The following is an 18,549-nucleotide window of genomic DNA, read 5'->3' as shown; positions in this document are numbered from 1 at the left end:
ATTGTTACAGGAAGGCTACGTTTAGGATGCAATCAATCCCTTCCTTATTGTCTCCCACTTACTTCTTACTAAAAATAAAAGGACCACTACCCTTTTCCACATCTATTTGGTAGCACTACACTATAGTTTTTTCCCCCTAATTTGCTGGGAGAACTGCTGGGAAATGCTCATTCTCAGTTCCTAGATGCTTTCATCTCAAATCTTCACTGGTTTTGAGAAGAAGAACTGTTGTATTTTAATGGATAGGATGTTAATATTTTTGGAGCTGAGAGAGGCTTTGAATGTCAGGGACGATGTCATGTTCTGTGAAGTTACAGGACAGATAAGAACCTGAAACACTAGATACTAATATCTAGTGGAATCCTACCTATTTCTGTAGTACTGCAAACTTGTGTCTGTTGAGGTTTGCTCTGTGCCTTGCCCTTTCATAACAAAGCAGTTCTTTTACCTCAAAACACTCTATTTCCATGCTGCTTGTAGTGTCATATAATCATCATACACAACAACTAACTTCATAGTATCATTCACTTCAACCCAATTCCTTTTTTTTTTTTTAATTTAATTTTTTAGCTAAGCTATGACAGAAAGCATAGAGAGTCAGAAAACAACAGACAGAGAGTTCAATCTTTAGCCAGAAATAGAAAACACAAGGAAAGACTTTGGGTAGGACAGTGATGAGTATTGTCTTGTAAGCCTTAGGCTGACTTGCTTTTTATGTTTAAGAAGGAACTTTCTTATTAGTCACTAACAAAACCCAAACATCCAAGACTGAAAAACAGTACTTTATTGCAACTTTGAAGCAAGTTAGCAAAGTTATGAAACCCTTCAAAGTAATTGAGGGGTAAAGATGGAAATGTCAGACCTATTTTATAACACTGCCAAATGGTTTGATAAATCCATTGTAAATTCTACTTACATTATTCTAAGCAAAGATTACTATTTGCTGTTCTTTGGATACCTTATTCCTTTCCTTATCTCACAGGTTCTTTTCGTAGAATGCAGTAAGGACTTTATTAGTAACATATCAGATTTCCTGGTAAGATATGGTCCAACAAATGCTTTTATTACATTTTATTTTTTTTACATACAAGCTTTATTTTTTATCACTTTGGCAGCCTTTGCTGTGAGGATGTTTTCACTGGAGCAATGCTAGTTTCATCTATCTGAAATATAGCATATTTTAGGAGAAAAATAATGTGGAAGAGTTTTGAATATCATTACATGACTGTATGAGGCAAAACTTTTTTGTGGTGCATCCTATTTGTTCTTCATTTCCTTAGAGTCATTTAAAAGAGTAAGTTATTTTGTTTGGAATATCTTTTGCTTCGACAAAGAAGATAATGGGGTATTAAGTGAACAAGAAAGGGAAAACAGAAAACTGAATGAAAAATCAGAACGATAATGAAGTTATCAATGCACAAATAGGTTGGGGTTGAATTTAAGCTGATGAAAATGATTTGGAACACACACCTGGAGAATGTGTATAGAGTATCCCCACCCAGCTAAAGCAGGAGTTCGCACTGCACGTTCAGCCTGCCACTGAGCTGGGTACTTGACTAGCTATCCTCACACCATCCCCAACACTTTGCCTCTATGTAGATTACTTCCCTCTCAGATTTTCTGAGTAATCTCTTGTGCAATTTTTAGCTAGTAGAAGTGAGACAGCTTATTTTAAGGGCTTTTAAATAACAGACTTTCTTTTTAAGCAATGTTATTTTGAAATGGGTTAAAGTGAAAATACATGAGTGGTTGGGCTGAGAATAAGGTAGCTGGGAATGCTCAGGCCAGGGGCTCTGTCCAAAATAAAGTGCATGAGTGTACCAGGGGGATTACCCCAAAAGACCACCAGTCAGGCTTTAGAGTGAAGGGCAGGAATCCCTCACGAAGCCATGATCCCTGTAAGAATATATCTCCCAGTAACATTCCTATCATAGATCCCTTAACCCAAGATCTCTCACAGTGGTATTATCCTCTTTTTAAGCAGAGCTAGTTAAATAGGTGTAGCTTTTCATTATATCTATGAAATTCTGTTGTTTTTTTAATATTATATGACTCATTAAAAATGTTTCTTCTATCTGCAGTTGGAGATACTAGCTATCACTGTCTGCATAATTTGTTGAGTGGAATCTCCATCATAGAACATTATGAAATAGAAATGATATAAAGTAACTTACAGTAGTGAAAAGAGATATTTACAGCTTTCATCAAAAGAAGGATGTGAGAAATCTGTGCCGAGGATGGTCACTTCATGATACCTGCTGAACACTCAATTAGTAATCCATGGGGAAGTATCTGGATTTTTCTATGACCAAGCCAGCAGTGTTTTGTGGAAATCAGTAACATATATCCATGTAAAAACTTCCTGCTTTCCTGAAGACTATTAGGAACTTTGCCTTTAGCTCTTCCCCAGCTCAACCTACAGGGATTCTTCTTCATATCAAGCACCAGGTTGCTTTTCATAGTAACTCAAAGACTATATCACGCAAAGACAACTTCAGCTATCAGCATCAAATGCAACTACTCAAACAGTTTCTGTAATCCTGATTCACTCTGGGAACCATTTGCTCCTGGCCATTGCATGGTTGGGTCCAGACATACTGCTCATCCAGAGGGGATCTGCTCATTGAGAAGAATGATCCACTGTCATTGTTCCATTTCCTCTGATATTTAGAAAAGAAAATGTAATTTTCTTATTTTAATCTAAATTTCTGCTGCAGTAGTAAAACAGAAACAGTAATTAAAGCCATGAGTCAAAAACAAGACCACAAATATTTACAAATGCTGATCCTTGTTTTTTTTCCTGGCTCTCTGGAAGCCAGTCATAAGGAAGGACTAGTATTGCTAGCTGGTGTTCCTTAAGCAGAAGCAGTCAGAACAAAATAGCAAATGTGACATGGTGTTCTCAGTTCTGACCTTGCTGTGTTCTTGCAGCACATGGATATGTCAAGGAAGAAAGTAATGTTCAGAGTCCTAAAGAAAAGCTTAAAGAAGCACAAATTGTGGTTGCATAGTGAGAAAACCCAGAGTATCAAAACTGTTAATAGCAGCATCAGGAACTGCTAGAACAGTATGATCTTTAGCAATGCCATTTTTAATATTTGTAATGCACAAGCAAATTTTGCTAGTCATTTTGCAGGGATTAAGAAAAAAAGAGAAAATTCTGAAACCAACCTCTTTTTTTTTTTTTTTTTTCAGGCAGTGGGATCCATACTGCACCAGCAGATAGAGTGGAAGAAAGAAACCACAGCCTTTACAGTTCGGTTATTCAAATTAGCAGACTGTCAGTTCTTCCCATTTCATGGTTCTTAGTACTGGAGACAATATTAGCAGGGGAACTCAGGAATCAGCAGCTGCAGCAGCTGCTAGCAAGAAAAAATGATGCTGCAGTGGAGTCTGCTGCTGTAGTTTGTGACCTGCTGGATGTGGGCACTCTAGGTTTGCAGGTGTCCACCTTGGTCCAAGAGCATGTGGTTCACAGCTGTACTGGTACCACAGTTTTTGAGTGTCACTGAAATATCCTACTGTAAAGGAATTGCCCCAAGATCAGAGACACCAGCACACCTGAGAGGTGTGCAGAGCGCTGCAGCATACTGATTGTGGAAGACCAAGGAAGGCTACAAGCACTGACACTTCACTTCCAGGACTCAATTGAACATTTATGTGCCTACAATTCCATGTTCTTGAAACAATACAGAATGAGAAAGAGCAGAGATGGGTCTGTGTGAACATCATACAATTCAGCAAGTCCATGGTCAAGGTGCTGAAGCTGGGTCAAGGCAATCCCAAACATGGATACAGGTTTGGAGATGAGTAGACTGAGAACAACCCTGTGGAGAACGACTTGGGTTATTACTGAACAAAAACCTGACTGTGAGCCAGCAATCTACACTTACAGCCCAGAAAACCAACCTTATCTGGGCTGCATCTAATGAAGCGTGACCAGCAGGTTCAGGGAGGTGTTCAGCAGGTTCAGAGAGGTGTTCCTATCCATCTACTTCACTTACGTGAGACCCCACCAGAAGTACTGCTTTCAGCTTTCAGGGCTCTAACATAAGAAGGACATGGACCTGTCGCAGTGCCATGAGGATGGTCAGAGGGCTGGAGCAACTCTCCTCGGAAGACTGCCTGGAAGAGTTGGGGGTTGTTTAGTTTGGAGCCTCTGGAACCTTATCACAGTCTTCCAATTCTTAAAGGGGACCCATAGGAAAGACTTTTTAACAGAAAAGGTAGTGATAGGACAAGCGAAAATGGTTTTAAATGATCAGAAAGAAGATTTAGATTAGAATTTTAAATTAGAATCATACAGTGGTTTAAGTTGGGAAGGACCTTGAAGATTATCTACTTCCATCCCCTTGCCTTGAGCAGGGCTGCCACCTGGCACAGGCTGTCCAGAGATGCCCCATCCCTGGGAGTGCTAAAGGCCAAGCTGGAAGAAGCCCTGGGCAGCCTGATCTGGTAGGTGGCTAATCTACCCATAGCAGGAGATTGGAACTAGACAGTCTTTAAGGTCCATTCCAACTCAAACCACTGTTTCATTCTATTCTCTGTTGGAAGGATTCTCTGGAGTATATCTGATCCAGTGCTCCCCTGCTCAAGCAGTGTCACCATTCTATGGATCTCTAAACATCTGCTACATGCTGAATCAAAGCTAGTAAGCTGGGTTAGATAGAGACTTTGTCTGCCTTAAAATGCCCTTACCAGGATCACTTTACAGAATTTTCCCTTATATGATACTATGAACAATATGCTCTGCTAAAAGGGTAATTTAATTCATTCCTCCTATAATGAAACTTTAGGAACTTTCTCAAGTTATGGATGGCCCATTACATCTAATTATATCCTTACATTATGCATAATTTAGATGCTATAAGTATTCTATTTTCATCTTGCTGCCTGAGGACTTTGTGAACTTGTGCAGTGGTTGCTCTTGAAGTAGCAGGAGTATGGCTGCTCTGTGGAGGAGAAACTTGGTCACGCAGTGAACCAATGCTCTCGGTACCTGCTGGAAAACCAGTTGTTTGTAGAACTACATGCATGGCCATTTCAGCTAAGGGCAAATAGATAATGTTTATGCCAGCACTTCTGTAGCTGCCAGTTGGAATCTCTGGTTCACAAATGGGCCGTGGACAGAACTGAACCTGATGTACAACCCTGGATCTTTGGATTCAGAGTATTAATGAAAATTAATCTCCAATTTAGAATTCCTTAGGTCTAGCACGTAACATTTCTGCAATGGACCTAACCATTCCAAAAATGCTTCTGGAGGTTTAAACATAAACAATAAAGCTGTAAATGCAAGTCAGTTCTGAAAGTGGCTGTAAAAGACAGTCTAAAGAAGATAATATTGGAAAGGTATCATAGGCATTTACTAAGTAGATTGTGGATACGAATCCTCTTACTACTGTTGCTGTCATTATCCATTTAAAGAGGTATAATCAGCCTTTGATTTGCTTTCAAGTAAGTCCTCTTCCTTTATCAGATAGCCCTGATGAAAAAGGAAGTAAAGGACTAACCAGCTCAGTAGATCAGTCCAAGAACTGACAGGATCTGTATGACTCCCTTCAAGAGGAAAGGATGGTTGTCAAAGAACTCTTCCTCCCATAAACACAAAAGCATAGTCTTGGCAAAATAGCTCATTTAGAATTGCCGAAGGCTTGATTAAAGCAAAAAAAAAGTTATTATAAATTTTCAGGAAAGTTTTAACAAATATAATCTTATTTAACTACTGAATAAATCCAGAGTTAATAGAAGTCTCTGCTGTGTGTTGTATTCCCATATCATATCATACCAGTGACATCATATAATCAGAATGGTTTGGGTTCCTACCTACTGGATCAAGCTGCCCATTCAATTATGCCTTGAAAGCTCCCAGGGATGGGGCATTCTCAGCTTCTCTGGTCAGCCTGTGCCAGTGCCTCGACTCCGAGTGCAAAACTCCCCCCAAACTTTAAACCTTAATCTCTCCTCTTTTAGTTTAAAACTATTCACTCTTGTCCTTTCAGTTTCAGACCCTGTAGAAAATCACTTCTGTTTATACGTTCAAAGTACTGGAAAGCCCCAATGAGGTCTCCCTGGAACCTTCTCTTCTCCGGGGTGAACAACCCCAGCCCCCTCAAACTTGTCTTCAAAGGAGAGGTGCTCCAGCTCATGGCCTCCTCTGGACCTGCTTTAACAGCTCCACATCCTTCTTGTGCTGGGGGCACAATATTTACTCAGGTCTCTATATGAACATTTCTAGAGTAAAAATGCTCAGAGCTTCAAAGTTATTTGGGCACTGAAATGCTGCTAAGTTTCAATGGGAAGCACCAAAATAGCTTAGATGTTCCAGACCTAAGGCATTATTCTACATAATTTTAAGGCATTGAAATCTGGAACCAGAACTCATTTGCTGCTATCTATTACTCTGCCAGAAAAAAAAAAAAAGAAAAAAAAAAGGTGGAAACTGGCACTTGCAAATTATATACTATATTTGTTCTTGTGCATAAGTTACTTCCTTATGAATCTTTGTCAAAATGAGAATAATTTCAAAATTGCGGTATGCTTGACTCATCGAGGGAGGGTATGGAAATTACTCATTTTTTGTTAGCACCCATCTTTGTTCCTCACCAAAATCAAGAAGCACGGCACTGAGAAGATCCTTCGTGAGCTTCACAGGAAAGTCTGTAAGTAATACTTTAGGATTAGTATCAAGTAATGTTAGATAGTAAAGATGGAGTGAGTTAGCTTTTCTATGGTATAGGAACTTGCTTTGAGTTTGTTGTTTTCACCTTACTGACTGGACGGTCTATTCCTAAAGTTCATAAACAGTATAGACCTAGGCTGTGCCTGTGATACAGTGATGTAAAGAACAGGAGAAGGGACTGTGTAACCCTCCTTGACAGTGCCATTTTCTATGTTCTAGAGTTGTTTTTGTTCTTGTCAATAGGCAAACTACCACTTTCTGAAACTGTGCCCCCATTCCTGCCTGTGCTTTAAGTGAAACACATCTGTGGGTCTGCTGCATCAACACCTCCAAACTGCCCACAGCAGCATCAGTGAGAAAACAAGACTTCAAGCTCTATGTTCTTTCTGTAGCTGCCCAGATTCTACAGCTGCCCACAATGTGTGCTGTGTCCCATTCCGAGCATTCAGCTCAGCCAAAAAGTATCCGTGAATATTTGACTTTGAATAGCTGTCTCTGAGCAACTTGGAGTCTTTCTGTAGTAAACATAGGGAAGAAGCTCTCACAGAATGCAATTCATGTCACACAAGCATGGGCTTCTAAATCAGGTCTGAGAAGCTGCACTTCTTATTGACATAAAGACAAGCAGCTCAGATGTGGACATTACACTACTGACATTTGGTAATAGATCACATTTAACACATTTGTAGCATCTTAAAGACCTGATAATGTCTCACAAAGTTCTTAATTTTTCTGATCTGATATTTAAATGAAGAAGAAGAGGTCTTAATCAGTTATGATTTTTTACTTGTGCAGTTACAGTTTTTGATGGTGGTGTTTTTTGTACGTTGTCTTTCCATGGCTGTGTTTTTTACTGTTTCAGGTTCCCAATTGTACACATTTGGTAATGTATACTGTGTTTAATACCATTTACTCTCCTTCCTCCTGCAGCTAGAAGCTAAGACTGTGAACACAAGAAATGACAGACTACTAAGGAAGCCCTGAGGTAGTTCCATCCCTCTTGATGTATTTTTGATTGGACTTCTATTTCTTTGCTGAATGCCCTGCAGTAACCAAGGGAAGTGATGTGAGACTCCTTCTTATTAAGCTGTAGTTTATCGTTGTATTTTTCTGATGGTATCCAAAAAAGGGAAGTAATTCTCTTACATTTCAACATAAGAGAATTTGCCAGCCCATCCAGGCTGGGAAGGCAGGCTGCTGAAACAGCCAAAAAAGGAAATATTTGTTTTTATGTTCTTATTGTGTGCATTGTCCTAATTCCTGTATAAAATCCAAATCACACTTATGAGGCAAAGAGTACTGTGTAGCTGATGCTTTACCATTGAGAAGGTATAAGACTCCCACTCCACGTGATCTCTCACTTTTGTGGTTACTTGTGCTCTGTGATGGGGCTCAGTGTGGGCACGGCTGTGTGCACGGCCATGCTCCCACTGAGCTCTTTCAAATAAGGCTGTCCCCTGGAGAGCTGTGTCTTCACTGCCAATCATAGAATTGTGGAATTGTTTGAGTTGGAAGGGACCCTTAAAGGACATCTAGTCCAACTGCCCTGCAATGAGCAGGGACACCTACAGCTTGATCAGGTTGCCCAGAGCCCTGTGCAACCTGACCTTGAATGTCTCCAGGGATTTGGTGTGCCGTGGCCACTTGCTCTGATGACTGTTTTAGTGTTCCTAATATTTGTAGGGAGTATTTCTGAAACAGTCTCTACCCAGGCTACTGCTTGTTTAGGAATTACAACTAGACCTAAATTTCCAATGTACGAATGAGTCTCCCATGCAAACTCTTTGCTTAATATAATGGAAGAAGCTACTTTTACCTTAAAATGTATAGTGAGAAAAAGAATGGGACTTGATAATTTAATAGCTTTCATGAAATATTTTGGGTGGTTGATATAAATTACAAATGAAGACAGACAGCAGGGACAAGGCTGATTTAGCAAAATGTGACAAACATTGTCACACGTTTAAGCCTTCTTCCTGCTCCAACTCAGACAAACCTGGTGGTAATTCATATACTGGAAATAGAGCCCTGGTTGCTCATCAGAGCAAGGGGCTGGGACAGGTCCAAATTGGCAGTGAAGATGACCATACTGTTTGGACAGTAACCACACAGTACCCATGGCAGGCAGGGAAACAAATCATACGTGGTGCAAACAAGCACTATATAATAATGACACAGATTTAGCTGAAAGCTTGTGGCCAAGCTGGAAAAACATTTTCTATGTATGCTTGATGCTACATTTCATTTTCTACTTACTTAAAAACTGTAGGCAATATCTGAAATATCATAAGCAGGAACTTAAATACCTCTTAACAATACTGCATTAATCTCAGTACATTACAAGCCTTAAAAAGGATGGACCAGACTCCTTGCTGGAAGGAATTTGTTCTCATAATTACTCCTGCCAGCATGCCATATGGTGGATGAATATTGTACTTCCAGGTCTGAGTAAGCACTTCCCAATGAGGGAAACTAAGAGATAGGGGGTTCCCTTTGGGTTCTGCAGAAAACTCAGGATCAAAGGCAGTTTCCAGCTCCCCTCTGTAGTGTATGCCGCAAGAAAACTGTGCTAAAAAGACTTTGGCACTTAACAGCAAGAAACTGCTTTTCAAGACACATTCTTTCCTTATGCTACATTAATAAAAGTAGCAGCTGCCACGTTGATATGTGCTATGGGACAGAAGAAAAAACTGTTTTGATTCAGACTGCAATTGAAATGAAGGTTTTGTTCTTGTCACCCTCCTGCTAGAATTCCTATCTGCACCCAGCAGCTTTCGGAGAGTTTCTGTGATTAATGTTTTCAAAGGAAATCTGTCCAGGAAGCTCTCAAGGTTTCTCTTTCTTCAAGCACTGAATTAGCTTCTTATACTGAGACACTGAGCTCACTGATTTATTTCTAACACTGAGCCAGGAGGATATTTCCCCTTCTGAAGCACTCACGGCTGTTTAAGTGCTTACTGACACAAGAATTTTTGGCCTCCATACTTTTTCAGGCCTCCAGTTTTCATCCTTTGTGTGGTTCTCCTGTGCTAAATATTTATTTCTACTGCTCATGTCTTATGGGGAAAATAGAGAGCCCAGCTGAGGTGCTGAGCCAGGGCTCTGCCCTGGCATTGCTGAGATCAGGGACAGGCTCTGTAGGAACATTTCCATATTTTCCAACCTCCAGCCATCAGGCAGACATCTGAGTGCCTGCCACAGGCTCCAAAAAACAATGGCTCCTATGCCACTTATCTAAAGCCTACCATATGCTTATGAACACTGAAAGGAATAAACAAAGACCATACATAGAAACATGCAAGTCCATGCTTGAGAACAGCTGTGAAATCAGTGCTGCAAAACAAAACTCAAAGTGTGTGATATTTTCATTGTCTTTGCATAATGTCACACAATGCAAAAAGTCTTTGCAGTTGATTCTTTTTCAACTTGTAAAATCAAGAACAGAACTCCACGTCTGTTCACTGCACAAGGTTACTATTCTGTGAGGTACAAGTAGGTGCAGCAGTGCTCAAGGATCCTGAAAAGCAGGAGCCCAGTGTCCTGGGTGCTGCCTCCCCTCCCCACATTGCTTGCACCCCTTTCCCAAACACATGGGGACTTCGATCTACATCTGCTGAACACTTCCCAGACATCCATTAACTAATTTCTCTCATGTGAAGGAGATGGAGAGAAGCAGCCTTCCCAAGCCTGTTGCCAGGAACTGAGCCCACTCTGTTGCTGCCCATCTCCCATCCTTGCTGGGGTTGGGAAGCACCCAAAGCCTTCAGTTATCTCTCAGAGTATCCGTCAGCACTGAGGAGGATCTGCCTGCTCTGCTCACCCTCTGCTTCCTGCTGCATGCACAGCCAACGGCAACAACAAAACCAGTAAATAGTAATAAGGAGAGGAAGGGGAAAATGGCACAGTAAATGCTGGCAGAATTCATAAAGTCAAATGCCAGAAAAATACAGCATGTCTATAAAATAATTGTTTGGTTCCTGGCTACCTGCTGTGTTCAGGCTAAACAAAAGACAAAATAATATCTTCAGGATGTATTTGTGAAGGCAACTGTTCCTTATTACAGAGTAAAATTGCAACAGTTTATTTTATTTAATTAGTACCTTATTTGTTCTAATATGTTAAAAGGCTAATAAGCATATAAATTACTAAAAAATTGCACTAAAAATGTATTACAAAAGAAGGAAAGATGTGAACATGGAGCAAATACAGTCTCTCATCAGATTGAATTAATTTACAGCGTGAGCATGCTGTAGGCAGGGAAGAAGGTGAAAAGAATGAGAAATTAAGAGTTAACCATGTATGTTGTCCAATGTACTGTCCCAGGAGAGACTCAGTATCCACAGACCTATCGATTCTCCTTCCTTATCTCACTGTTCGCCATCTCACTGATCCCCATAATCATAGCTTACAGGTTTGTATATGTGGAACAGGTTGCCTAGAAAGGTGGTGGATGTCCATCCCTGGATACACTCAAGACCAGGCCGGACAAGGCTCTGGTCAACCTGATCAAGCTGTAGGTGTCCTTGCTCATTGCAGGGGAGTTGGACTAGATGGCCTTTAAGGGTCCCTTCCAACTCAAACAATTTTATGATTCAGTGATTCTACACTGAGAGTCAGATTTGGGCCTCACTGGGGCAGTTCAGCTGCCATGTGAGTCAGACCTGTGTTTTTCGTGACATGAAGCTGTCAGTCAAATAGCATTGTTGTCAGTACTGTGACCCTGTATCTAACAGTGTTTCTGTTTTCCTTTCTCTTTAGTTTGAGCCTTTTCAGTGTCAGCAACTATCAAGAAAATGGGAGTATTTATCTTGGTAGCCCAGAATGCCTGGGGAGTGTTTGCATCAGAAAGGAGGCCTGGCTGGAAGTACCTGATGCAGCTTTTTGCCATTTGTTCTGCAGTTGGATTCCTCTTAAGCATTCTCCTCTTCCTGGGCATCCATGTCTCCCTGAAGCAGCAGCCCACGGGTCTCTTGCTGCTTTGTGGCCTTGTCTGGATCTCACTCTCCATCGCACTCTGCTTCTCCAAGCACCTGCGCTGCTTCAGTGCCCTGTTTCTTCTCTCCTGTGGGATGCGGGAGGGAAGGAATGCTCTCCTTACTGCTGGTACAGGTGTTGTGGTAGCTGGCAACATCCAAAGTATTTTCCACAACCTAAAGGTTCTGACGGACAGCATAACCTGCCATTTAGAGTATGAGACATTTGACTTGATAAAATATTACATTGAGGCTGTAAAATGGATTTACGAGATGGCCAATCTTCCCACCAACCTATTTGCTGTGTCAGTAAAGCATGAGTTTACACCATCTTACTCAATTTTGGATGATACACTGAAACAAGAGCTGAATGACACAAAACAAGAAATCCAGAGAGTTGCTAAACCGATATCTTTTACGCTGAGTATATTGCCCTGTATAGGCCAGAAAGTACTGCCCATAGTGGGGATTCTTCTAGTTTTTTTTGGAACTGTGCTTTTTATCAAACGTTTTGTGGGCTCTCATAACGCCAAGTTTAAGAATACTTATATCACAAAACGGTTCATCACATTTGATGAGCATCAAAAGCAACAGCAGAGGCCATGCCTTCTGCCACTTACCAAAAAAGAAAGAAAAAATTATGTGACAATCCCATCTTTCAGCTTCACGAGGAAGGAAAGAAAACAGATGCAGCATTTTTTTCTCCCTGTATTTATTCATCTTTGTGTCTGGCTTCTGTTTGCTGCAGTAGATTACTTGTTTTATTGGCTAATTTTTTATGTGAATAAACATCTCCAAGAATTGCCAGATCTGGAGATTCAACTCAGACTCTCTCAGCAAGTAAGTACTTATCTGCACTTTATATTTCTTAGTTTAACTTAGTGTTGAAATCTTTCTCTTCATTTTCATTCATGCAGGAGCAGAAGCACAGCCAATAAGCTGACAGTTCCTTCATAGCGTTGTAATTCATATGTTTGTTTCAAAGAGGGACATTGTTGTTAAAGCTACATATATAGGTGGACACAAAAGCGCTGTTCGTCAAATAACTGAGTCACAGCCAAAGGGATGGGCATGCTGTGCTCCATGGCATTACTCAGAAAGAATGTCTCCCCAGTGGAGGATCTGAGAAGGTTCTTGGGTGTGGGAATAAATTAAACCACTGCAGCCAGAGCAGCTAAACATTATTCTGGCAGAGCTACTAAGAATGTAAGCTCTTAGCAGCCCAAATTGTAGGACAATGCCCCAGGAGAAATGGAGAAAAGGCAGTTTGAAATATCTTTAAACTAGCTTATAAATATATTGCTATCCATAGGCACTGGATGGATTAGACACTAAATGGACCTTAGGAAATGTGAATATCCAATAGGAGAAATATTAAGAAAGGAGGAAACCAGTACTATCATCAACTTTTTTTTTCCCTTTTTCTTGTGCAGAAGAATAGTCTTATCATTGTCATGAATGAGCATATTGCAAAGAACGATCTTTTGAAGATCTCTTTGTTTAGGAACAACTGCATCCCTCAGCCAGAACTCCACCTCTCCACGACATGGCTCCAGCTTGGAATAATCACCTTCTTCTTAATCATTTTTGGGTTATTCTCTGGACTCCTGACCCAACTCAAAATACTTGTGTCAAATTCATTTTATCCTGATATGGAGATGAAGCGGATACAATATTTACATGCAAAATTACTCAAGAAAAGAGCAAAACTACAACAGAAAGCTGTCAATAATGTGTTTGCTAGAACGGTAAGCCATCAGTGCAATGGAAAAAAATCTCTCCCTCAGCACTGTAGGCAGAGCCCTGTTCAGGAAATACTTAAACACTTCTCAATTTCGAGTATGTGGTAATTGACTTCTCCCAGTGCTTGCCTACACAGGAGATGGAGACAACTTTCCTGTTGGTAAGACTGGATTACAAAACTGTGTTGTTCAATTCACATGCATCAGACACAAAATGGATACACCCCAATGAGTACGTGCTGAAAGACGTAGAGCTCTAACAGAATCACAGAACTGAAGGGGTTGGAAGAGACCTCAAGGAATCCTCGAGTCCAACTTGAGAAACTTGTTTTCACAAATATCTGATAAGCACCTCCAGTACAAAAAGTATTTCTGCAAAGCAGATGGCAATTATCAGGCATTTGTGAGCAGACCCTTCATGTTGTAAAGTGTGTTGTTATTTAGGAAAACAGAAGGCAATATATTTCCATTTCAAAAGCACAGTGGTGTCAGAACTGTGAATACCATTAGGAAGCAGAAATTTTTAACTGTAAAAATATAAATTCCATATCCATACATATGTTTGTACAAATGGGAAAATACACATGCATTTATTTAAGGCAAATACTTATGTATTGCTGCAGACATGTCCATGTTTCTTCTTCCGTTTGTTTTTAATAGCTTTCAATTCTGACTATAGTGTCTGAATGAACTGTAACTCAGAAATACCATGACCTAAGCATCATATTTCTGTATTTTCAGGTCAATTTTTGGTTTCCAATACTCAGGGCAAGAGAGGTCGTGAGGAAGAAGGAAAAGGCCACATTAAATGACAACACGGTGTGAAAGAGACCAAACGAATCCTTGGATAAGGCTATAACAGTATATGCTTCTGTTGTCTGAATGAATAAACACTTAAAACTTTGCAGTAGCAAGTGTCAGAAGTTGTTTTCCACCTGAAAAACATCAAGTCTGGGTGAAGATGACTCTGTCCCTGTGGAAGATGACGAGGTGAGAGAGTACTTCAATGAACTGGACATATTTAAGTCCCGTGGATGCTGAGGAAGCTAGTTGTATCATCACAAGGCCATTCCCATTGTCTTTGAAGGATCGTGGTGGCTGGGAGAGATTCCTGAGCACTGGAAGAAAGCAAATGTCACTCCATTCTTTAAGAAAGGCAGGAAGGAGGATCTGTGAAATGACTGGTTGTTCAGCCTCACCTCAGACCCTTGGAAGGTGAGGGACCTCGGAATCCATTTCAGGTCAGGAAGCTGACTGGGACTTTTTTACTTTGAGAGTGGACAAATGGCAAGGTTACAGAGCCTCCAGCCTTGGAGCAGCACAGCAGAAACCTGTGCAGATTTGTGAACGCTCTGTGCCAACACTAGTGTACCATTGCACAGTGCCATGTCAGCAATCCTGGTGTCATGCACTCAGCACACTGAGCTGAATTCTAAAACAAAATCCTCTTCACGGCCTCAAAGACATTAGGGTTCATCCCAATGGCAGAACAGCTCCTGCCCTGAGGTACTGTACAAGGTCTATTTCTTCAGGCCCAGTGGTGGAGAGGGAAACACCCACTGAGGTCCTTACATGGTGCAGCTGTAAGGGTGGGTCTGCCCCTCCTGGCATTGCAGACATATTCCTCATTCTCTGCAGCTCTCACAAGGTTTGTTTTCTCCCATTTGCTTCTGACCTATGAGATGGAAAAGTCTGGGGTTTTGTTCATCTTCAGCTACCTCTTCTGTGTGCTGTTCAGTTCCTTGCATTGCCAGTTTACCATAGACCTCAGCCACATGATTATATCTTCTTTTCTTCTACTCCTTAAAAAATAGTTAAGAAGTCTACAAGTTACAATAAAAATTCCATTCCATTCACAATTATTTCTGTTGCTCTTCTTTTCTACCCTCTTATTTCCTACAGTTCATTTGGCTCTATTCCCTTGTCTTCATCACTCAGAGTCCCCTTTCCTATCTATTTTGCCATGTTCTTTTCTGCTCCAATAGATCATACTTCCCCACGGATAAAAACATATATTTTTTTTCTTTCTACTGAGTAAAAGTGAACTATATTTGAAATTAAGGGTTTTAATTATTCATTTATTGGCTCATGGAAGTTTTTACCCTCTTTCCTCATAGTGGGCATTGTCTCCAGCTGCCTCTCTAGGGGCTGTCAGAAATGCATCGCACACCCCCAGCACTCAGAAAAGTCTGAGGAGAGGTCTGGCTTTGACTTTTGAGCTCTTCACCCCTTTCCTTCCCTGGCTCATGGCTGAGCTCAACTATTTTTAAGCACCCTTCACTAGTGTAAGAGTTGTTTGATTTACTGTGAAAAATCCCCCAATTGGATCCAATCTGGATGAAATGAAACCATCCAATCTGGTTTGCAAAATTAATGAAAGGCTGACCTGATTGTCTTGTGAAGGTAATTCAGAGAGACACATTGGCTCTCCTGACCCTACTGACACACAGCACAAACAAGGCCGTTTCCTATCAACCACTGTGTTTATGAAACAATCCTCATTACCACCCCAGGCCCCAGAGTTGGTTTCCTTCATAGCTAAGAGGAAGGGTGTTTTTTGGGATGCTTTTTCAGGGCTCATTTCATGCAGGCAAATGGGTGTGCTGAGGCAGAGGGTTTGGAGCTGTTTATACCTTCCCTGATGCCTGCTCTGTCAGCACTGCAACAGCAACTCATTTTTATCACAGCATAAATGGTCCAGATGCTTTAAAGTAAATAACAAAGGAGCAGGCAGAGTCATTCTTCTAGTCCTGTTTTACATTGCAAATGAAGAAAGGAAGGGTCGAAGGATCACTATTTGCTGCTAATGAAATAATACCTATGAATGAGGATGTTACTGTAGAACTTAAAGAGCACAGGCCACAAACTACAGGACTGTGCTGCTGCTGAGCACGAGAACAGCTTCCTGCCTGCGTCACTGTGGTACACCATGGCAAAGCAGATCCTCGACTGTCCTATCATGAGACCTACTGCTTCAGGAAAAAATAAATAAAAAGAGGGGAGGTTAAGGCAGCAATGCCAGCTCTCAAAGCAATCAGAGAGAGTCCATTTTGTCTGAGTGGCCAAAGGACAGAAAGAAGAGTGAATGAAATCCAATGTTTTTCTCAGTAGAGGCTGAGAATGTGCCTGAATGAGGCAGGATTCAAACATCTGTAGGAAAGAAGTTGTTTCATGTCCCTGGGAAAGGCCCACGGAGAGGGTGTGGGCTGCAGAACTCAGCTCTAATCCAGCTTTCCAAGGCACTGTGGTACAGCTGCTGACTTAGGAGAGCAGTTATAGCACAGGTCCAGTAACGACTCTGTCAAATGACTCTGACAAATATAAATTGCAAGTGGTAGCCAGGATGAGGCTGTAGGACAAATTCAGAAGTCTTGCAAGGTCTGGAGACCAAGGCAGGGCTGAGAGACCATTTAGCGCTCCTTCCAGTGCTCCAACTAAGGAACCGTGCTGAAATAAATGTGTTTTAAAATCACTTTTCTTCCTAAATTAACTATACGCAGTTCTACTGTATTTGTCTCTGCTGCTAGTCATTACTGGTGTCTTGGAACAAGGAGCTGGGCAGTTCCAAAATTATATCCCAGTGAAGATCTCACCATTAAAGTGCACCCATCATAAGTAGAATAAGAAAAAAAAAGCAGCTGACATACACCAGGAATGTAGGGATGAAAAACTGTTTGCCAGTGGTATAGGGAGAAGCATTCTCATTTCTTATCTAGCAAAAATGTGTAGGAAACAGAAGAAAATATATTTTTCCATGGTTAATATACTTTCATGGTTTAGAATGCTCAGTTTACGTAATGGGTGTTTATACTACTTATAAAACTCCTTGCTGTTATCTTACTGTGAGAGCATCTGGTGTTAGAAAAATGACTAACTTTGCTCCTTTGGGCTGTGTTTTATGTCACTTTGATCTCAGTAAGGGTCCCAAGAGCCAAAAAGACATTTGAAAGACCCGGACACCTAACTCCACAGTACCCAAAGGGCTGGCAGCCATTTCTCCTGGGTTTCATTTCTGTGATAATTTGAGTTACTGTGGCCTTGAGCAACACACTTAAGCCAACACTGGGTGTTAAACATCAGTCAACTACACATATTCAAACACTTAAGTAATTTCAGAGCTTTGAGAATTCATAGTTCTCATGAGTATGAGTCATTAGTCTCCCAGGTATATCACACGATTTCAAGGCTCTAGGAATTGTTAAACACTCAGATTAAAGCCTCCACGTGAATTCAAATTATCATTAAAGGTAGAAATACATATTTTCTCATCATGATTTTTTCCCCCACTCCTCTCAAATTTCTGCTCTTCTTCCAAGGTAGCAAAAGATTAATTAAAAAAGATGGACACACACTCTTGGTGAGACAAAACATAAGACAGGCATCCGTATTACCAGAAAGTTCTGGTTCTGGAAGGGAAAGATGGGCTGGGTGGAAGGTGGCTGCAAGGTGCACCCAAATCAGGCATACTGCATTCTCCCTGTCAGAAGTGGAATGGCAGCGCAAGAAAACCATTCATCTCATCCCAAGGGGGAACAGATCTGGACTAGTTTGTCTAGCCTGTTTTAGATCCTGCTGTGGAAATGAACAGCAAAGGACCTCTTTCTCTTTGCTGTTTACAAAGAGATTAGATAATAAACTCAGATACAGATCACTGAACTGCAGAAGTCTACATAGAACAGTGAATTTCACTACATTGTAATAGTCACTGTGATAGTACTAGATGCCTGGTTCTGCCATTCTGTCAAAGAGAGCTTGAGAGCTGGGAGCCTGTACTAGCTCTTCCTAAACATCCCCATAATTAACCTCCATCACCTTACAAAGTCTCCTTTGCTGTTTAGAGACAGAACTACCAATGCATTACAGTTTGTTTCTTCTACAAGCATGCGTCATCATATGCCTATGGATGTAGCAGAAAATACAAGACTGTCTTCCACTGTCAAATTTAAAAGAACAGTAATTATCATAAGCTTTCTGAGCCTGTCTTACAAAGATGGATGTCCCCATGTGCTTGTTTGGCTTATGGCTCACATGGAAGTACAGGTTATAGTGCTCCTACATACAGGACAATAAAATCTCTATGCAGGTTGGCCTCATTTCTCTCTTAAATATTTCTGCTGCTTAAAAATAGAAGGGCTATTGCACGTCAAAATGT

General features: G+C 40.9%; 1 protein-coding gene across 1 annotated transcript; it reads left to right on the top strand.

The window, feature by feature from the left end:
* The first annotated feature begins 11,475 nt into the window (after positions 1-11,475).
* On the top strand, positions 11,476-15,174 carry DCSTAMP (dendrocyte expressed seven transmembrane protein). Its single transcript, XM_065751852.1, has 3 exons — positions 11,476-12,495; positions 13,089-13,403; positions 14,139-15,174. The coding sequence occupies exons 1-3, from the start codon at positions 11,476-11,478 to the stop codon at positions 14,220-14,222; spliced, it is 1,419 nt and encodes a 472-aa protein (XP_065607924.1). The 3' UTR covers positions 14,223-15,174.
* Positions 15,175-18,549: the final 3,375 nt, after the last annotated feature.

Source organism: Cyrtonyx montezumae, unplaced genomic scaffold (assembly GCF_038088225.1).
Source record: "Cyrtonyx montezumae isolate F1298 unplaced genomic scaffold, pur_monq_1.0 scaffold_8, whole genome shotgun sequence".
In the NCBI taxonomy this organism is placed as follows: Eukaryota; Metazoa; Chordata; class Aves; order Galliformes; family Odontophoridae; genus Cyrtonyx; species Cyrtonyx montezumae.
Note: the sequence above shows the minus strand (reverse complement) of the source record. Positions and strands in the feature narration are given on the sequence as shown.

Bases quoted from the DNA above. Each gene is read 5' to 3' on its own strand.
- DCSTAMP (XM_065751852.1), top strand. From the start codon at position 11,476: ATGGGAGTATTTATCTTGGTAGCCCAGAATGCCTGGGGAGTGTTTGCA. The intron at 12,496-13,088 runs GTAAGTACTTAT...TTTCTTGTGCAG, and splicing joins AACTCAGACTCTCTCAGCAA to AAGAATAGTCTTATCATTGT. The intron at 13,404-14,138 runs GTAAGCCATCAG...CTGTATTTTCAG, and splicing joins ATAATGTGTTTGCTAGAACG to GTCAATTTTTGGTTTCCAAT.